Source organism: Chaetomium tenue (assembly GCF_020726465.1).
Source record: "Chaetomium tenue strain MPI-SDFR-AT-0079 chromosome Unknown F5144scaffold_2, whole genome shotgun sequence".
NCBI lineage: Eukaryota > Fungi > Ascomycota > Sordariomycetes > Sordariales > Chaetomiaceae > Chaetomium > Chaetomium tenue.
The window spans coordinates 1,958,118-1,978,030 of NW_027117330.1; the positions used below are offsets into that span (position 1 = coordinate 1,958,118).

The window sequence follows — 19,913 nt, forward strand, 5'->3', positions numbered from 1 at the left end:
GGCGCAGAGCTCCACTCGGCTTCCTCAACGCTCGACTCCAAGCGCATCCCGCATCACGACATGGTTGGGTTCAATCGCAAAACTTTCTAAACTGCGCATGATAATTACCTCCAGCTGTTTCTACCATTCTCAAATTTTAGTTGAGTTTTCTAGTAGGCGCGTTGACTTCCAACAATGGCACCCCCAGTATACATCATTTCTCGCATCGCGGATCCGATTTTCGCCGTGTTCATCGGCGTCTCGGCTGCTGCGCTGAGGATCAACCGTGAGGAGAAGGACAAGGGCAAAACGACCCGGGAGACAATTGAGACGGCCCGTCGGTAGGTTACCTTTCCGCAATCACGCCTTGAAGTGTTCCGCTAAGAAGGGTCCGTACAGTCGCCTCGGTTTCTTCAAGAGCTCATAATATGTCTATTCCGCACGCTGCCGACCCAAACCCGGCAAACCCGGCAAACCGTTCCAACGAGAGAACCCCATGACAAACCGAACGCCGCCCCAATATCTTGAACATCCATACCTCACCCCATTCATCTATACCGATACAATCAAGCATCATGCCAAACCTGGCCCGTACTCCCTCTTCATGGCCTCCCGCACCATCTGCCCGCAAAGCTTCGCCGTTGGGTTCGTGCTTACAGCCAACCCTTTCGCAATCTCATTGCCGTATCTGCCGCCCATGGCGAAATCCCGCGACGCGTGCTCCTCGAAATCCAACTTCGACCAGCCTGCCTCTGGCCTCTCGGCGTCTACCGAAGCCGACATAGAATCGAGAAGTTTAGAGGTCATGAGATAGACGGCGGCGCGCTGGGTATGGGCGTTGGATAATGCCCTCGCAGCCTGGGGGGATAGTCTGGAATATGCGACTTTCGGCGTGAGAAGGGAGATGGCATGGTCGAGGTCGCACAACATCGTCTTGCCCGCCTCTAGCCGCTCGGTGTCGTCAACACCCTGAAGCAGTGCCGGCGAATTTGCGGGCGCACCCGCAACAAGCACCGAATCTCCGTACAACCGCCTTAAGGCTTGTGCCCTGTTGTTGCGGGCGCTAGCATACCGCGGATGATGCTGGATAAGCTGGCCGAGCTTGGAGACGCAGTCGCGATACCCCCCCGCAATGTCGGCACCTGTTGCCCCACTGGACCGCTTCTGCGCCTGCTGCATCTCGAGCCTCTGGATGGACATGATGATATCGCGTTCTTGCTGGGCTACCTTTTGGTAATCATCGGGGTCCGAAATGTGGGGGTCCTTGGGAAGGGTGGGATCGACCTGGACTAAGAGCGACGGGTCGAATTCTGGGTCCTTGATCTTCTCGAGAACATTGATGTCTCGCCGGCTCAGCTCAACGTGCGCCATCGTGATGGGCTGCCGAATGTGGGTTCCGTGATTCGACGATATGTTACTTTTGTATCGTGTCGATTAACAGACGGATCGAAGGCCGTGGCCGTGAAGAAACGAACTGGCTCAAAAGTTAAATAAAGGGCAACAATCCCGGTCTTTGGCTCAAGCAGTGGTGTTGGCAATGGCGGCAGTATGGAGTTGCAAGTATCGAGTTGCAAGAACGGGGTACGGTAGCAACATTTGCCAATCGAAGCCTGCTTATTTCACTAACGGCGCACAGCAGCTAAACCCGGGAAAGCGGTCTCGTGCCTCAATCCGCGCTCAGTATGACGGAGCGATTGGCTCTTTCGCCGTTGCTGACCGTCGCCGCCCGGGTACTCGAGCTCTCTTGACCGCACGGGGCGCGGCGTGGGTGCGGCTCTCGGTAATTGACGGCATTGTGCGGCTTTGGCAGTTGATCCACCCGACCACGGTGCCATTCCGCATCTCCACCAACCAACGGCAACCAAACATCACCGCTTCCTCAACTCGGCTTTACTGTGCATGTATCGTCATTGTCCACGCAAATGCGGAAGGTCTGGGGGATTCCGGTCATCTGAAGGAAGCCACTACCCAATTGCTGAAAGCCGATGCACAGTGGGCAAAACCCGGTCAGCGACTGGGTATTGAGACATGCCGCAAGACCCGAGACACCCCTAGGCCCCTCTCTTCGATGGAAACTAGCTGAGACTGGCTTGACTGGCCCGAAAGAGGCGCATGCTTTGGCCTGTGCAATGCCCTTGCCGCAGGGTATCGATGCCTACACAGTACAAACTGGGTTTCGGGGCGCATGGTGCAGCATGTTGGTTTGGTCAGCGCGGATTACTGTGTACCTACTTAGAATCTTGGGTTAACGGAACAGGGGGCAGTGGCTGTTAAGCCGAGTGCTTCACTTGGACGCTCAGTTCCATATAAGTCACCCTTCCCTACCACTTCCCGTCGTCCTACCTACATAAGGTACCAACCCAGCACTGAATCGTGATTCTTAATACACACCTCGTGCAATCCCAACAACTTACCAATCTCCTAATCAACATCGGTTTACCTTTTACCTAGTGTCCCTTCCAACCACCATCTTCCCCATACATCACACCCCATAAACCTGCTGAGTGAGCATGTCACCGTCTGCCATCTCGGACAACGAATCTTCCCCTGGGGCCTCGACCTACGAAGTCCAGAGCCCCGCCCCCAACTTCAACGGCTACGACCACATCACCTGGTGGGTGGGCAACGCTAAGCAAGCCGCCGGCTTCTATACGATCTACTTCGGATTCAAGACTGTCGCCTACCGCGGTCTCGAGACAGGCAGCCGGTATTTCGCCTCATACGTGGTTGCCAACAACCATGTGCGCTTCGTCTTTACATCGCCGATCCGCTCGGCCAAGTACCTGCCCGAGGATGAAGACATCTCACCCGAGGACAAGCGTCTCCTCGAGGAGATGTACGAGCATATGGAGCGGCATGGCGACGCCGTCAAGGACGTTGCCTTCGAGGTGGACAGCGTCGACGGCGTCTACCACAAGGCCGTGGCCGAGGGCGCCGACGCCGTCCAGCCGCCCACAACCACGGGCAACAAGGAGCACGGCCACGTTCGCACCGCCGTGATCCGCACCTACGGCGACACCACACACACACTGATCGCGCGCCAAAACTTCCACGGCGCCTTCCTCCCGGGCTTCCGCGCTGTGTCCACGGCGACGGTCCCCCCCGCGCTAGCGGCACTCCCGGACGTGCCCCTCGCGCGCATCGACCACTGCGTCGGCAACCAGGACTGGAACGAAATGGTGTCGGCCTGCGCGTTCTACGAACAGTGCCTCTCGTTCCACCGGTTCTGGTCGGTGGACGACAGCCAAATCTGCACCGAGTTCTCGGCGCTCAGCAGCATCGTCATGGCCAGCCCCAACAACGTGGTCAAGATGCCCATCAACGAGCCCGCGCCGGGCAAGAAGAAGTCGCAGATCGAGGAGTACGTCATCTTCAACAGCGGGCCGGGCGTGCAGCACATCGCGCTGCTCACCTCGGACATCCTCGCCGCCGTCGCCGCCCTGCGCGCCCGCGGTGTCCAGTTCATCGACGTCCCCAAGAGCTACTACGACACCATCCGCGCCCGCCTTAAGACGGAGAAGCGCAACTGGGAGCTCAAGGAGGACCTTGATACCGTCGAGCGTCTGAATATCCTGATCGACTACGACGAGCAGGGCTACCTGCTGCAGCTGTTCACCAAGCCGCTGATGGACCGGCCGACCGTCTTCATCGAGATTATCCAACGTAATGAGTTTGACGGTTTCGGCGCGGGCAACTTCAAGAGTTTGTTCGAGGCCATTGAGCGCGAGCAGGCCGAGCGCGGGAACTTGTAGATTTTTTTTGATGAGTATCTTTGTTTAAGCGACGAGTTATGATACCGTTTTTGTTTTTATAGCTAGCATCCATTCAATTGGCGATGCCCTTCTCTCTCCCATTCGGGAAATATTCTGGTGTTTTCCTGTCCCCTTCCGTGAGATGATACCGGCTATGTTCCCATGATTGCCATCCAACGCCCTTTAGGAAGTTTAAATACTCCGATTCGATCCGAAAAAGACCGGTAAAGTCAAGATTTCTTGACCACCTACAACAAACACACCGCTGCGCCTACCCATCTAGAACCATAGCTTCACTTGCGCCATTCCCTACGGCCTGGCCATTTCCATTCACCACTTCCCCACCATCCACCGCCTGTAGTCCCTCCGCTCCGCGCGTGTCGCTCTGGCACCCCGGGCAGTTATGTATGACCTCGTGGGCAAACACGTCGCAGTCGATGCAGAAGTGGTTGTTGCACACGGTGCACGCGTACCGCCCGCTCTCGCTAACCCCGGCGGCGGCTTTCGCCTCGGCCCCATCCCTCCCCTTATCCTTATCCCTATCCCTATCCCTGCCATTCCCATTCGCCTGCGCCTGCGTCTGGGCCTGCCCCGACGACGACGACGACGACGACGACGCCCCCGCCGGCACCACCGGGAACGCAGCCAAGCACGCAAAGCAGGCACTGGACGCGCGGGCGCGAGCATCAGCCCACGAGACGGCGGCCCAGCCGCGCAGGGGGAACAGGTGGTGGTAGGAGCGGGCCAGGTGGGTGCTGAGCACGAGGGTCAGGGCGCACACGGGGCACTCGGCCGGCAGGCGGCACACCTTGGTGCGGCAGCGCGTGCACGCGTACCCCTCGCGCGTCGGCCGGTTGTGGCAGGCGCAGAGGCTGACGTGGTCTTTGGAGGCGAGGGCCCGCGAGGGGAAGCCCATCATTAGGAGGGAGGCTTGGTTGTTGGGGGTGGGTTGCGGGGGTTGTTGTTTTTGTTGTTGGGGGTCGGTTTTGTTGGTGGTAGTGGTAGTGGTAGTGGAGGGGTGGGTGACTGGCGGTGTAGTGGCGGCGAGGAAGAGCTCGCGGAAGTGTTGTTCGTGTAGGGCGACGGCGTAGTTGGAGGGGTCGCCGCCGTTGGTGCGGCTGCAGAGTTGTTCGCAGATAGCTACCTGCGCGGCGAGGCCCACGATGGACACGCGGATGCGGTCGGCGAGGAGGTTGGTAATGGTGTCATGGATATCGCCGGGGTCGCTGGACAACAGCGCCCCGTATATTATGAGGACTTCGCGCGTGCCGTGAGAGGGGGTATGGCTAGTGGGATTTTGTTAGATTGATGATGAAATTTCGGTTGAGTAGGTGTTACAAACAATAATGCGCCTCGGCACATCTCCAGGGCGTTTTGCAAACTTGGATTGCCCTGCGGCTCCTGTTGCTCAGCCCATATCCGCAGCTTCTCGATGTGCTCCGCAGGGTTCCCGCCCATGTCGCTAATCCTAACGGCGATGCCATCACGCATGCCCACAATGCCCAGTTGGCTAATAGGATTTTGCTCGAAATACTCCCGCACAAAGTCGACGGCATAATTGAGCGTCAACAGGTACCGGTTCGGCAGCAGGTCCTTTTCGGCCATGGCGAAGCTCATATCGAGCACAAGCATAACATGTCGGATGATGCCACGCTGAAACGGAGTCGTGTCGCGCATGAGCCGGCGCCGCTTCTCGGCTTCGAGGAGCGCCCCGACTGTGATGCTCCCATCCTCTGTCTCGACCACATGCTCCCACGACCGCTTGATATCTTCCCAAGCCGCCTTGGAACGCCCCCCCTTACGGCCATCGCCTCCCTTTCCATTACCGCGGCCGACCTTGGATCGAGTACCGTAGGAGCTGCCGTCCGCAGCGGAGGCCACGCGAGGATCGCCGAGTTCGTCATCTGAGAGGTCTCCGACGTATTCACCGTCCGAGTCGGCCATTCTCGTCGGCGGCCTGGGGTAATTCGATGCGCCGGGTTCAATCCAAGTTCGTGCTTTATATAATCGGGTACCTAAAATCAGGGAATCGTTATTCCATCGCATTAGCCCGTTCGAATGTCCCGTGTTGGGCTGCAACAGGCGAGTGTCGTAATGGTTTATCGAGGTGGCAAAAGCGTTAGAGAAGCGTTGGCAAGGCTGCCATCGAGAACAAGGGACTCGAAGCTTCAGCGGCAGCCTCGCAGCCTGGTGGGGTTGGCTTTGAGGGGAGCACCAATCAGGTGTTAGGTGCAAAAAGCCCCTCCCTTTAACTGTGATTGGCTCTTGTTGCTCAGTCGATTTTTGCTTGGCTCAAAACGATTTTGGTTCATCTTTTTAGTTCCTCGTTGACAAGTCGTGGAGTCGGATTATGGTTGTAATGCAGAACACGCTATCGCACCCTCTGGGAATGACGTCCTTCCTACCTAGGCAATCGGGTATGGCGCTGCATCGGACCCGCGTGCTCGTACGGCCTTGCCAAATTCGGCGGTCACCTAAAGCGGTTCTCGATTCAACGGCATTTGCTAGTCACGGATGCCAGAGGAAAGATTCACGAGTCTTAATGGCCAGAGCCTCTTTTTTGAATACGCAAAAAGGTCGACGAGGAAGGGCATCGGAGAGTGTCCGTCGACCGTGACATTGCGTGGCTGGCAATCGTATTAATCTCATGGACAGCATCAACAGCGGATTGCACCATCGCCGCCCACCTTTCCCTCTCTAAAGGAGCAACCGGCGAGGAGCCCAGCCGCCCGCGAACTCGTCTAGTAACTCCAACCACAATAGTGCGGCCAGTTAATCGGCTCCTTCTTGCAGGAACACCATCAGAACCGCGGCGTACCTGGGCGGCGTTTGAGACACAGTTAGTTAACAGCTATCACTGACGGCAGGATGCAGCAGAGGGACCGAAGAAGACTCACGCGGCCGTCGCCCCCAGTGCGTCGAGAGGCCGCGACGTCATGGCGAAGCTCGTCAAGAGCAGACAGGCGAGGACAAAGGCCGTGATGACGCCCAGCTTGTGAGAGGCGTTTCCCAGGGCCTGGAGCACCCAGATGGGCACCACCAGCATCACAATGCCGATGGAAATGGTTACTATGGACACGAAATGGTCCATGACCTTGTCGTTGTAGAAACTCATGGTTGGGTGCAAGGCGTCCGGCGGCAGGTCGGCCTCTTTGCTACTACTGCCAGTGCCATCTTCCACATCCCCGATCCTGCGCCGGCCGCCGGACGACAGCGTCTTGCTCCGGTCATCCCGCCAGAAGGGGAGCGTGCGCAAGAACAGAAACTTGTCCATCCCCCGACGTAGCGGCGTCTTGTCTCGCGGGCCTACGGGGATGAGGTCATCCGGGTACTCCAAGTAGGTCTTTTCCTCCCGGTGAATCGCCTCGTTGGCGTGGCTCAAATGCCAGTTCTTGAGGCTGGCGATGTCCCAGGAAGGCGCCGCGGGATACTTCAACAGGGTGGTCTGTTGAATGATGAATTTGTCTGGGCACGCCGAGGGCTGAGGTGAGTGACCCTGGTGCCGCACTACCTTCACCTAAATCAACGGGGGCTGCTGCACTTACTGTATCGATACAGGGACGTCGAGATCTTGTCCAGAAGTTCAACTCTCTCGGAGATGACATCTTTCCTAAACGTACCATTATCTACCTCCTTGCCCGGCTGGCGACTCTCCTCTTCGATCTGGGCGAGCCTCTCTTCCAGCCTCGAGATTTCATCTTGCATGCGTAGGGCCACCCGTACGTTGAGGCTCCGGAACCGACGGGCGACAAAAAAGTCGGGCTCGGAAGCGAGTAGGTCAGAGTAAGCCTGGTAGCCCACATACTTCCACGGTTTTTCTTGAATCAAATCAGCTGTCGTTGGTGCCGGATTGGGTATTGACTTTGTTGCAGCCGGCGCTGCAGTCGTCATCGGCGGGAGCAGCGAGGGGACAGCATTGCTAGAGCCTGGTTCCTGATTCCCTTGGTTCCCTTGGTTTCCTGCCGGTGCATTAGCGGCTACGTCTAACCAATCTGGCTCATCATCCGTCTCAGCCAGTGCAGAAAAGTCGACCGGGCTATCCATCGTTACCGGTGCAGAGCGTAACAGCAGCCCCGAGAACGTAATTGAACAAGAATACCAGGTAGTGAAGAGGACTCTGGAGGTGTCCAGGCACTAGGCTTTGGGGGCCAGGCAACCGTTTACTTGCACCTTTAAGCGCTGATGCGAGCTTGGCGATCCTTGATAGGGTCAGGTTCAGGGCCGCGCTCGATGCCATTGGACTACTTATTACTTACCTAGCTAGCTGAAATATCTCAGCTTTTACGCGCCGGCGCCGCCACTCTCACAGATCCATTGGGGCGAGGCTCGACATATAGGGAGACAAGGCTCGCATTTTCCATACTCGTCCTCTCCCCTCCCCTGTATCCCTTTGTAATTCGCACCACAACACCAAAGTGACCAACAGCTTCGGGCCTTCGACCATGGAGATTAACCCCACTCGCGTCTTAGTGCAGGATGAGCTAGCGGATTTAGCCAACAGACTCAACCAGCTCTCCGTCCAGAGGCCGGGGCACATGCACCATGATTATGCACATTTCATTCGCCTTCCCGATACTAGCAACGAGCTAAGGATTCTCGACTACGCTGGCCACGGAGGAAAACCCAACCGAACCAGAAACGCTGCTCCGCGGCCGGATCCCAGCACCCAGTCTCAGTCTCAGTCCCAAAACAGTAACACAAATGGCCAGGACCAACCTCAGCGAGGCGATCAGAATCCCGGCGGCGGCGATGACGACAATGGCGAGGATTCCGACGGGGAGGACAGACGGCGGCGCGGTCCTCTCACCCAAGTAGCCGAGCACTCGCTGCACCCCCTTCCGCAGCTGAAGAGCTTTCTGGACAGAGTACTGCAACCGACAGACCCAGAAATTTCCCGCGATGTCCGCTGGCTAAGAATCGACTCAGGGAACGATTTCACGCTCTTGTGCCATCTGGTCTCCCTCAAGAGGCTGCAACATCCCTGCAGGGCGGTTCTCGCGCGTGCCGTCTGCAACCTGGACGAAGGCACGCGGCGCAAGCGGGCGATGCTGCGCTATTACAACCAGATCACGGCGGGAAAGCCGGTCGAATATGCAGACTCGTTCATCGCACTACTGAGCGACGTCGAAGTCCGGGAGGGCTTCCTGGCCAGGTTCCTCGACCAACACAAGCGGTCGAACCGGCCCGGCACAGCGGGAGCTCAAGCGGCCGCTGACTTCCAGAGGGACATCCAGAAGAGGTTCGACAGCCTCTGCTCGATGAAGAACGACGAATTCTTCTGGTGGGCCGAACGAGCCATCATGAGAGTCCTGAGCCAGTTTGACACTCATATTGGCAACGGCCAAGAGCCCCAGGACCCTCGCCTCACGTCCGGCACCGAGAAACGCCTCATCGGTATCGTCGAGTCCATATACGCACAGGCCTGGGCGCAGTGTTCCACGCTCTACGCCGGGTCCCAACCCCGTCTCGAGGAGGTCTTCAAGCATGTGCGGTCCTTCATCCGCCAGTCCCTCACCGAGGACGACAGGACGAAACAGTCCACCGACTTGGCCGTCGTGGTGCAGTGTTTCGTCGGCAAGGTCGCACTGGACGTGGTGACATGCATCTACCACGCCCTAAAGACAGGGGCGGCGACCGAGTCCTCCCCAAAGAACCTCAAGATCCCCCACATCCTCCGGCACTCGCGCGCCGGCGCCCTGCTGAAGGACACGTACAAAATCTGGCACGTCTCCCAACTCACCAGCGACCTCACCTTCCAGTCTGCCTCCCTCATCGAGGCAGACCAGGGCCCGCTAGCCTACCAGGGCGCGGAGGCCTCGGCCTCCCAGCAGGCTATAGACCTTGACTCCCTCACCCGCGCCTGCGCCGCCCTGAATAAAAGCCTCCAACCCACCAACCTCCCCCTAGCCCTCTTCTTCAGCGCCGCGTTCCCCGAGCCCGGCAAACCGCGGCTCCTCGTGTTCAAGGGCCAGTGGCTGACCAAAGTCATCAGCATCTCGCCGCAGGAGATGAAGGATATGGGCTGGGACGGGCCGATGCAGTTTGCGGACGTTCAGCAGGGCTACGTGCGCTTTTCTGCTTCCCGGCTGGAGGGCGGTATTCCGATTTTGATGAGCATGGAGGAGCATGTGCTGGGGGCGGTTACACCCGCGCATAAATATCTCTCGTGGGAAGATGTTGTGAAGGCTGGAGGGGATGAGTGAGGGATCTACTGAGGGTGCCTTGTATTCATCACCGCAATGTAAGATAATGTAAGGTAAGATGAACTTTTCTCTAGGTCATTAATGAATTTCTACCTTTCTAAAATCAAGGGCAGATGCGAAGGTGTGCTTCAATGATGACTCTCTGGAGGAAGGCGAGATGGATTTCATTTCCAAGGCCTTTTCCGGAGGATCCTCTGACCCATTGGATGCAACGACCGACCAAGTATCACAAACGTCAAAGAATAGAAGTAAGCCGTCGTCGGATATCAAACACGACCTACTCCCTTCCCAGCCCTAACCCTCCCCCAAAACCCACGCCTTCCCCTTACCTTACCCCCTGAATCGCCCCTCCCAGTGCAGAGGTGCACTAAATTGCCGGAGCAACCAACTTAAAGGGGTAGAGAAACCAGGCTGGAAAACTGGCATCCATTCGGGTACCTCAGCAACAGCACCTGGGACATACTTGCAGCTGAGTATTGGATGTACTTCGTACGAAATAGGTATTCCGAGAACTCTAAAAGTGTGCTTCGTACACGGACAATTCCGTCTTGACAGTTGGTGGTTCGAGTGGGTTCGACTGCACATCGGTTGCAGACACTGTGTGCCGCAGTCGGGGAGAAGCCAGCCAACCATCAACCTGGCTTCTCTGCATGGCGACCCGCAAAGGGTGTCAGCCGCCTCATCGGTTTTGCTCGCAACCTGTGACGTCATTTTTTAAGAGATCGACAACCTCCAATCTGCAACAGGCGTACCCCACTCGGGGCCGCTCGTCTGGGATTTCAACGCGAGCTGCGTGTCGAAAGAATTTGCTTGACCGCCAAATGCATTTTTCGAGAATGACGATGTCTCGGTGGCACGTTTGCTGGTTTGACTGGGAAGCTGCATCGCGTGTCTCTCTCGTTTCCGTGGGGGGGCATCCACCCGCTTCCTGATGAGAGGTGGTGTGACCCGGTCAATCCCTTAGAGCAGCTCCCGCCTATTCGTACCGACCGAGCCTACCTCCATCGTAGGTCGTCCCGGGTTCCCGACAACCGAGACATTTGCACGAGGCGCATCAAGAACAGGCGTCGCGCCACCGCCTACCGCTTGCAGGGGCAAACAGGAATGACTGGAATTCGGTCACCCCTAGAGTTAACTGCTAACCTTAAAAAACCCGGACTCGGACTCAAACGGCACCCCCGAAGCTGAACGCTATTTCCCGCTTCGGTACTGCTTTCGTCGTCTGTCCCGGCCACAAGTTGTGGGTGGGCAGACGTTTAATTTCATGGCTGGGCAGCCGGTAGGGATTTTCCTGGGCGAACATTGAGGCAGGAGAATCCCAAGTCAGGCCACTGGCCCGGCCCCGCGCACCCCTGCCAGTTCTAAACAAGAGGAGGACCCTTGCTGGTCCCTGAATGTGCACAATGCGGTTCTCCATCCCGAAGCCAGATCATATGAGAATTCCCTGCCAGGGGACGGGACATTCCAGATAAATCAAGGAGACAACCACTAACCAGCACAGGTCACAGATGAAGATTTGGAATTTGTTTGATGGTGGTACGACGGAGTACATACATAGGTACTTGGTACACACAGAGATTTAGACCTGCATGCATCGCTGCAGTTCCCCCTTCCTTCTCCCACCTCCCTCCCACCCACTGATCCATCCCACAGCAGTTTCTCATTCATCATTCCTCGCAGCGACTCCACAAAGGTCGCAGCGCTTGAGCTAGACGGTGTGTGATAGTGAAGCCGCCTCCACTTGCGCATGCTGCATTTTAACTAAGAGAAACGGGAAACAGTGACTGAGCTGTGGGTTCAGAATCGGGTTCAAGATTCGGGATCCCCATGCCTTGGGACTCTGTAACTCCCAAATGTAATCTATCTTTTTTCTTCGATGTTCGGCTGACTGCTCGCCAATGCGGGATGGCTGAGTGAATTGTGGGTTTTTATTTTAGCATTTTAGCATTTTTGCACCATCTGAACTCGGGCGCAGGCGGCGGCATAACGTCATAGTTCCCGTTTTTGGTCACTGGGGGCGTTGCCAACTCTCACCTCCGAACCCACCCAGTTCCTCTTTCTCGCAGCCCACCCTGCCTCGGTGCCTCCCTACCTTGCGTTTTCCCCACGGACGATGCCCAGTATGTAACCCATTGCCGACAAACGCGTAGCACACATAGGTAACCCACACCCACTTGCCTACACCACACAACGTGACAACCACGCACCAACACACCACAAACCACACGACGCAAACGCAAGAGGCAAGACCTCTCCATACCTACCTAAGGCAAGAAAGAGGCAAGAGGCAAGCCTGCCCCTCCACTCACCCACGCAACCCACGCGCTACCTTTGCGTTTAACCACCCACCCACCTGTCTTCCCAGAACAGGAACAACAAGGGGCAACTCACTTTTGGCGCCCACGACGTCGATACTTTTCTCTTTCTGTCGCTTCCTCCGACCCCATCGATCAGCATACCGACCTTTAATCCTTTTCAACCAACCTACCAAACCCCCCTACCGTTTTCAATAATACCCCGACACTTGAGCGACCCCAAGTGCCGACTTCCCGGCTGTGCCCTGACGTGTACAGTACCAGTGACGCACCGTTCCATTCCCGTACCCTCTTTGTTTCTCTTCTAGTACTCCTATCTTTTCGTCCCTCCCCTGGATATCCGATATCGTACCATCCTCGGCCATTGCATTGGATGTTTGCCCGGTCCCACGCCCGAGCCTTTGTGGCCATCCCAAACCGACGTCATCGGCAACACCACCACACTCGATGAGGCATGCGAACGGGAGATTGCGAACCATTTACGCCCGGGGCGAAATCGTCAGATCAGGACAGGCCCGAGAACGCCGACACGGAAAAGACAGGCATAATAGAGACCGAGGAGTGGGTTGGGGTAAATACGCGCTGTGCGCAGCCTCCACCTTCGAATTGGCCCCCTCTCAATGATGCTGTGCCGCCGTCGCATTCGACGACCCCGGTGACCACAGCAACAAAACAACAAATGTCAGGCGGCCCGTTAAGCAGGGCGGAGGGGCCACAGGTACCGAGCCGTACAGGCCCAGGCCCTCAGCCGCCCACCAAGAAATCCATATCCTTCAAGGACGACCCCCAGTTCGAACCCGAGCCGGCTAGCCTCCGAGGCCCGGCCCCGCACGCCGAGGAACAAGACCCGACCCGGGGTGACGAAACCCCGCGAAGGGAAGCGGGGCCGCCGTCGTCGGCTATCGACCATGGCCAGAGCAGGACAGGGAACCTTGCGGAGCCGGAGCCGGAACTGAGGGATTCGCAGCGGCAGTTGAACGAGTATCGCGAGAACTTGGCACGCCAGATGGAACGGAGGGAATTGCCGCTAAGAGGAGGACAACCGCCCATGGCAGGGCCCCACAGAGTCTCCCCGATACAGGAAGAGAACTCCCCGTCATCGTTACCCCGGTCGTCCGGATCCGGGTCGGGATCCGGGTCTGGGTCCGAGCCACCGGCCACCTCGACCTCCGCCGCTTCGACAGGGTCTAATCATACCATTCGAGGACGGCAAGCCCCGCCTACGCCTGGCCCAGCAGCAGGCACGCCCTCCTATCCGTTCCCCCGCATGCCTCCGGGCTCCTTCCTGTCTTCTGCCGTTCACCGCCCGTTCACCACGCTCTCGCCCACGGCCACGCCGGATATGTCCCGCTCGCTATCCGACGTTTTCAAGGGCCAGGACACACTCGCGTCGTCGAACCCCTCTACGCCGGCCTCCGCCCTCACCTTTCTACCGCCCGGCTGCTCTCACGAGATGCCAGACAACCGTGAATTCCCGAGTCCGAACCTCTACGAGTTGACCCTGATGCTCTCGGCCGAACCGGGGTTGGATGCGTGGTGGCACACCGTGGTGCAAATAATGGTTGACGTGTACAAGGCGGAAAGGGTGACCCTGGCCATCCCGGCCGACCCAACCGACATTGAGAACGTGCCATGGGGCCAAAAGGCGACGTACAATGCCCATCGCGAGGACGAGCTTAGTGTGGGATACCTCGCCAGGGGCTCGAGCTTCATCCCGAGCAGCACGGGCGAATCTTCGGAACGCTTTCTCCAGACTGGGATGCTTTCTGCGAAACAAACACCGACCCGTCCCACCCTGCAGAGTCGGCATTCGTTCACATCGTATGAACAAACCCGACTGGCCGCAGCAGACGACCGGCCGCCCCCTGATCAGCGTCGCCCCCAGCTTCTCTCGAGAAGCAAATCTCACCACCAGCCCGCCAGCCGTGCTCATGATGCCATCGATGACGGCGAAAACCTGACCAGCCTCAACAGAGAGGCCCTAGAGCAGCACGACGCCCTCGAGGAGGAGAAACAGCAAATCCCAAGCTGGGAAGTGCCCTTGACAGCCGAAAGGGAAGGGCATGGGAAGCTGCTCGATGTGCTGCAGGCTCTCGACTACGAAGCCGATCCCCTGATCGACCACAACGGCGTCGTCCGTATTCTGGAGCGTGGCCGCGTGGTTGCCCTCACCAGGTCCTACCCTTACCTCAACAACCAGGAAGCGGCCGGTAAGAAGCCTGTTGACCCTCGCGCCGCAGTAGGAGCCAAATCGCCCGAGGGGCCCCGTCGGAAGATTAGGGAACCACGGTCAGATTCTATGTCGAAGCTCTCGTCCATTCTTGGTAACGCCACTTTGTCACCTGCATCCAGCCGTGGCCAGCGGCCCCAGACGCTGGAGAGGAAATCCACGATCGCCTCCCGGTTCGAGGATGAGGTCCCTAAACCACCCATCCAGAGATACGAGGAGTACGAACAAACACCGCCGTCTCCCTGGTCGCAGTCTCCGGCACCATCTCCCGCCGTCAGGGCCGATCCCACCGAGAATCCCTTCTTCGCTGAGGCTATGGTCGACGAAGAATCGTTCAACCCGTCCTCCGCCCCAGCTGATTATTCAGCCATGGTCCCCCCAGAGGCTATCGGTGTCGACAACTCCTGGACGGTGCTGCACATTCCCCTTACGCACGTGCTGTTATCGAGGCCCAACACATCCTTCAAGCTCGATCCTTCGCTTATGGAGCAAAAGATCTCGGCGCGGAAAAACGGAGATGGGTCAGCAACTGCGAACCTGTCCCCCGAACGCCCCGTCAAGGAGAAGCACGCGCCCATTGCTATCCTGTCGATCCTGAGCCCCATCATCCCCTACCCTTCCAATCTACGCCACTCTCTGGAGCACCTTGCTCCACATCTTGCCACCTCCTTTTCCCTTGCCCGCCATTATAGCCATATGGAGACCGAGCTAAATGGGCTGCAGAAACGCAGACCACACACAGCGGGCTTTGGGGCTTTGGGTCCCGACGGGCGCCCGCTGGCCGGCTCGGCCGCGCTAACTTCGCTCGCCTACTTGCCCACCGCCGAGGGTGCCGGCTCGCGAGGTTCCGTCGCCGGCAGCATGACTAGCCCCAGCGAATATTCCGGCCCGGCACGTAGCGTCGCCGGCTCTCCCGGTGGGACACCCACCTGGGACCTGCCGTCGCTCAGTCTCGTCATGGACAACAAGTGGGGGGCTACTGCGAGTCCTGCGCCTGTCACCGCCGACAGCTACTTCAGCTCCATGGTTAAGAACCCACCGAACGCTGGGCAGCGGCCGAGAAGGAACTCGCGAGAGACACCGCTCTCGGAGAAACGGTCATCTCTGCGCCTGTCGGTGGGCAAGGTACAGATGCACGATCCGGCCACGGTCAGCCCAGCCATGACCGAGCCCCGAAGGAGCTCCGAATCCTCACGACCCGAGCCAGAGGAGCTCCCATCCGCCACCATTCAGCTGAGACGGCCAGCGCCGAGCGAGAAGAAGGAACAGGCTTTCGCTAGCGAGACGAGTAGTGCAACGGGATCTCTGGTCGATAGTCATCATAAGATGGTTGCAACGCCGAGCTCGACGCCCCACCGTCACACCCAACTGCACTCCTACGGCGCCGACTTTGCGTCAACGTTCCAATCTCTCCCACCGAGCTCATCGATCGGCCGAGGAATCCCCCATTCGGCGGCGCCCAGCAGATCCGGGTCGATCATGCAAACCGACATGACACCTCCGTCGGACAAACTGAAGGGCCTCATTCTGGACTCTTTGCCCGCCCACGTCTTTGTGGCCTTGCCGCAGACGGGCGAAATCGTGTGGGTAAACAGCCGTTTCCTCACCTATCGCGGGCAGACCTCGGGTGACCTGGCTGCCGACCCCTGGGCTAGCATCCATCCCGACGAGCGGGAAGAATACCTCCGCGAGTGGAGCCATTGTGTCCGGACCGGCGAGCAGTTCGCCAAGACGGTCCAGATCAGGCGGTTTGACGGCCAGTATCGGTGGTTCTATGCCCGAGCCGTCGCATCCAAGGACAAGCGAGGCGTCATTATGCAATTTCTGGGGTCATACATGGATATCCACGACCAGCACATCGCAGAAGTCAAGGCGGCGAGGCAGGAAGAGATACTGGCCTCCGAGGCAAAGCACCGCCTGCTGGCCAACTTGATACCGCAAATGATCTTCACGGCCACTGAAGACGAGGGCATCACGTTTGCGAACGAGCAGTGGCTGTCTTACACCGGCCAAGCGCCCTCGGAGGGCGTTCTCGGACTTGGTTTCATGGACTATGTGCACCCAGACGACCTCGCCAAATGCCGAATTCCTCCGGGCGGACCATCGGTTCCCCAGCAGGACACCAGGGCAGGGCTCAAGAACCACGGCCGCTCCTTCTCGGCCGACTACACCGCTACCCGCCAGGCCGGGAAGCATTTGTCCGTTCCCGATGGCGGCATCCGGGGCTTTGATCACCCACTATTGCGGAATAACAGCTCCAGCAGCAGTGGGAGTGGCAGCAACGACGGGTCTCCCTATGACCTTCCGACCGCGAATCTCACCGAACTCGCCAAGAAGGGGGTCATCAAGGTGTCAACCGACAGTAGCGGCCGGCTGTCGTACACGACTGAGATCCGACTGCGCTCCAAGAGCGGTGAGTACCGATGGCACCTTATCCGCTGCGTCGCGATCGACAACGTCGACTTCGGCAACGGCGCGAGCTCGTACTTCGGGTCAGCCACCGACATCAACGACCTCAAACTCCTCGAGACCAAGCTGAAGGAGGCGATGGACTCTAAGAGCCGCTTCCTCAGCAACATGTCGCACGAGATCCGGACGCCGCTCATCGGCATCTCGGGTATGGTTAGCTTCCTACAGGACACGACGTTGAACGAGGAGCAGCGAGACTATACCAACACGATCCAGACCAGCTCCAACAGCCTGCTCATGATTATCAACGACATCCTCGACCTCTCCAAGGTAGATGCCGGCATGATGAAGCTCAACTACGAGTGGTTCCATACCCGCTCGCTCATCGAAGACGTGAACGAGCTGGTGTCGACCATGGCCATTGCGAAGCGCCTAGAACTCAACTACGTGGTCGAGGAAGACGTGCCGGCCTGGGTCAAGGGAGACAAAGTGCGCATCCGCCAAGTGCTGCTTAACGTCATTGGCAATGCCATCAAGTTTACCAGCCGGGGCGAGGTGTTCAGCAAGTGCAGGGTCTTCCACCCCGAGGGAGAGCCGCCGCAGACGGACGAGATCATGCTCGAATTTTCCATCATCGACACGGGCAGGGGCTTCAGCCAGGAAGAAGCCGACCTCATCTTCAAGCCGTTCAGCCAAATCGACGGCAGCAGCACCCGGCAGCATGGCGGGAGCGGCCTGGGGTTGGTCATCTCCCGACAGCTCGTCGAGCTACACGGAGGGAGGATGGAGGGCTCCGCCATCCCTAACAAGGGTTCCACCTTCACCTTCACTGCGAGGTTCGGACTGCCCACCGAGGACGATCATCCCGATGCCGGGCCAGTTCCTCACCCGACACCGGGGTTGATACAGAACACGCCTGTTGTTCCTGCCCCGGCCCCGTCAGCGAGTGCACCCCGCGAGCCGCCTTCTAGCAGCCCATCCACCACCACCACCGATCCGGGTTTTACTTCCCCAGCAGCGGCCTCCAGCGGCAGTTCCGAGCTTTCGGCATCATCCGGCCGCACCCGGGCAACGGACCGCTCGTCTATGTCATCGGTGAACGCGGGCCTAGTGCGCTTCAGCCAGGCAGCCCGGGCCAGCGGACAGGATCTCTCCCAGATGAAGTTGGAAATGCCGAACCGCAGGGGTAGTCCGGGGACCACCACGCCCACTGCTAGCACTGAGAACTCGGTCAAGGAGCAATCGACGCCACCCATGTTTTCTATCCTCATCATCTGCCCGCAGACGCACAGCCGCGAAGCGACGACCAAGCACATCGAGATGACACTGCCCAAGGGCATTCCGTACAAGATCACGGCCGTCGCTTCGGTCGAGGAGGCCCACAAATTCATCAGTGCCGAAGACGCGGTTCGCTTCACACACATTGTCGTCAACCTCCCCACGCCGGAAGAAATCATCTCTCTCATGGACAAGGCTTCGCACTTGGGGCCCAACGCGCTGGGCAACACCACCATCCTGATCCTCTCGGACTCGGTCCAGCGCCAAGCCGTCTCCAAGCTCGTCGCGGGCACCAAGCACGAGGACATCCTGTCCGAGAACCGGGTGACGTACATCTACAAGCCGGTCAAGCCCTCCCGATTCGCCGTCATCTTCGACCCGGCCAAGGAGCGCGACCTCAGCATCGACCACAACCGGTCCACGGCCCAGCGGCTGGTGGAGGACCAGCGCCAAAACTACGTCGATATGGAGCGCCGCATGGGCGGCAAGGGCTACAAGGTGCTGCTGGTAGAGGACAACCCCGTCAACCAGAAGGTGCTGCAGAAGTACCTCAAGCGAGTTGGTGTTGCTGTTGAGCTGGCCGCCGACGGCGTCGAGTGCACTGAGATGGTCTTTGAGAAGGGCTGGGGGTACTACGCCCTAATCTTGGTATGCTCCTCCCCATCCCCATCACCCCTTCCCCATATTCACCCCCTATTCTCATCCAACCCACCACCACCACAACAACAACCCTAAAAAAAACCGCAAACTAACCACACCGCCTACAGTGTGACCTCCACATGCCGCGCAAAGACGGCTACCAGGCCTGCCGCGAGGTACGTGCCTGGGAGGCGCAGCGCCGCCGCCTCGGTGCCCAGGGGCCCCCCTTGCCCATCATCGCCCTCTCGGCCAACGTCATGTCGGATGTCCAGGACAAGTGCGTCGAGGCTGGGTTCAACGACTATGTTACGAAGCCGGTGGACTTTATTGATCTGAGTACGGCGTTGGCGAAGTTTTTTTGAGGTGATGGGGTTGTGGTGGGTGTTGTGGTGAGGCTGGGAGGGGGCTGAGGGAGGTTGTGAAGGGAGTGAAGCTTTGAAGAGGGTGGGATAGTTTGATGATGGTGGTGATGGTGGTGGTGGTGGTGGTGGATAAAAAGGGAGGGGAGAGGGGGGCGAGCATACAATGCTTCACAGTACATAGACACTGACCCTGCCTTGCATCCTTACTAACGTACATACTTACTACCTGTCTGTCTATTAAGAAAAGAGGGGAGGATAACTCGAAGGAAAGGAAAGGGAGGGAGGAAAGCTGCTTGCTTGTTTTGCTTGCTTGCTTGCTTGTATCAGCGAAGCGGAAATGGGCTGGAATTTGCTGGTTATTTTCTCACTTCACTTAGCCTGGCGCGTGGCTTACTTGGAGCGAAGAGGGGTTTTCTGCGAGAGCCTTTACTTTTGCGCATTACAGGCGTTGATTGTATTATGCTGTTCTTCGTTTCTTCTTCGTTTGGCGGGCCTTGTTTGTTGTTCACGGTGTAGAATATTCTTGCGACTTTATGGTTTGCTTACTTCGTTTCTTATGCGGAAGAGGGGCGGATATGGGAAAGGCAGGGCAGAATACCAATGCGAATGCTTGTATGTTGGGTCTTTTTTTGAAGGCCAGTTGCGTGGGGAAAGGACGTACATAACTTGTTGGTTGGCATAGACAGCGGGCGAGGTGGGTTTGGAATAGACATCTCCTGGGTTGAGAATACATCCCTATGAGTGGA

General features: G+C 58.1%; 8 protein-coding genes across 8 annotated transcripts; 5 read left to right on the plus strand and 3 right to left on the minus strand.

Annotated features, from left to right (window-relative positions):
• Positions 1 to 174: 174 nt before the first annotated feature.
• F5144DRAFT_599445 (uncharacterized protein) lies at positions 175 to 406 on the plus strand (the record flags this gene model as incomplete). The annotated part of the gene is made up of 2 exons (XM_066791010.1): positions 175 to 320; positions 379 to 406. 2 exons carry the CDS (start codon positions 175 to 177, stop codon positions 404 to 406), a joined length of 174 nt encoding a protein of 57 aa, XP_066646323.1.
• A 146-nt stretch (positions 407 to 552) lies between these two features.
• F5144DRAFT_484520 (uncharacterized protein) lies at positions 553 to 1,350 on the minus strand (the record flags this gene model as incomplete). The annotated part of the gene is made up of 1 exon (XM_066785448.1): positions 553 to 1,350. One exon carries the CDS (start codon positions 1,348 to 1,350, stop codon positions 553 to 555), a length of 798 nt encoding a protein of 265 aa, XP_066646324.1.
• Positions 1,351 to 2,297: 947 nt separating this feature from the next.
• F5144DRAFT_561561 (Glyoxalase/Bleomycin resistance protein/Dihydroxybiphenyl dioxygenase) lies at positions 2,298 to 3,833 on the plus strand. The gene has a single exon (XM_066788264.1). The coding sequence runs from the start codon at positions 2,490 to 2,492 to the stop codon at positions 3,729 to 3,731; it is 1,242 nt and encodes a 413-aa protein (XP_066646325.1). The 5' UTR covers positions 2,298 to 2,489; the 3' UTR covers positions 3,732 to 3,833.
• Positions 3,834 to 4,098: 265 nt separating this feature from the next.
• On the minus strand, positions 4,099 to 5,675 carry F5144DRAFT_465901 (Ssl1-like-domain-containing protein; the record flags this gene model as incomplete). Its single annotated transcript, XM_066784994.1, has 2 exons — positions 4,099 to 5,017; positions 5,074 to 5,675. Coding segments are annotated over 2 exons (1,521 nt in total), but the record flags the coding sequence as incomplete, so codon positions are not given.
• An 828-nt stretch (positions 5,676 to 6,503) lies between these two features.
• F5144DRAFT_482074 (uncharacterized protein) lies at positions 6,504 to 7,775 on the minus strand (the record flags this gene model as incomplete). The annotated part of the gene is made up of 4 exons (XM_066785318.1): positions 6,504 to 6,549; positions 6,629 to 7,176; positions 7,277 to 7,341; positions 7,475 to 7,775. The coding sequence occupies 4 exons, from the start codon at positions 7,773 to 7,775 to the stop codon at positions 6,504 to 6,506; spliced, it is 960 nt and encodes a 319-aa protein (XP_066646327.1).
• Positions 7,776 to 8,173: 398 nt separating this feature from the next.
• On the plus strand, positions 8,174 to 9,934 carry F5144DRAFT_590182 (uncharacterized protein; the record flags this gene model as incomplete). Its single annotated transcript, XM_066790137.1, has 1 exon — positions 8,174 to 9,934. One exon carries the CDS (start codon positions 8,174 to 8,176, stop codon positions 9,932 to 9,934), a length of 1,761 nt encoding a protein of 586 aa, XP_066646328.1.
• Positions 9,935 to 12,928: 2,994 nt separating this feature from the next.
• F5144DRAFT_599451 (uncharacterized protein) lies at positions 12,929 to 19,167 on the plus strand (the record flags this gene model as incomplete). The annotated part of the gene is made up of 2 exons (XM_066791011.1): positions 12,929 to 18,814; positions 18,934 to 19,167. 2 exons carry the CDS (start codon positions 12,929 to 12,931, stop codon positions 19,165 to 19,167), a joined length of 6,120 nt encoding a protein of 2,039 aa, XP_066646329.1.
• A 135-nt stretch (positions 19,168 to 19,302) lies between these two features.
• F5144DRAFT_561585 (uncharacterized protein) lies at positions 19,303 to 19,913 on the plus strand. Its single transcript, XM_066788265.1, has one exon. The coding sequence runs from the start codon at positions 19,505 to 19,507 to the stop codon at positions 19,847 to 19,849; it is 345 nt and encodes a 114-aa protein (XP_066646330.1). The 5' UTR covers positions 19,303 to 19,504; the 3' UTR covers positions 19,850 to 19,913.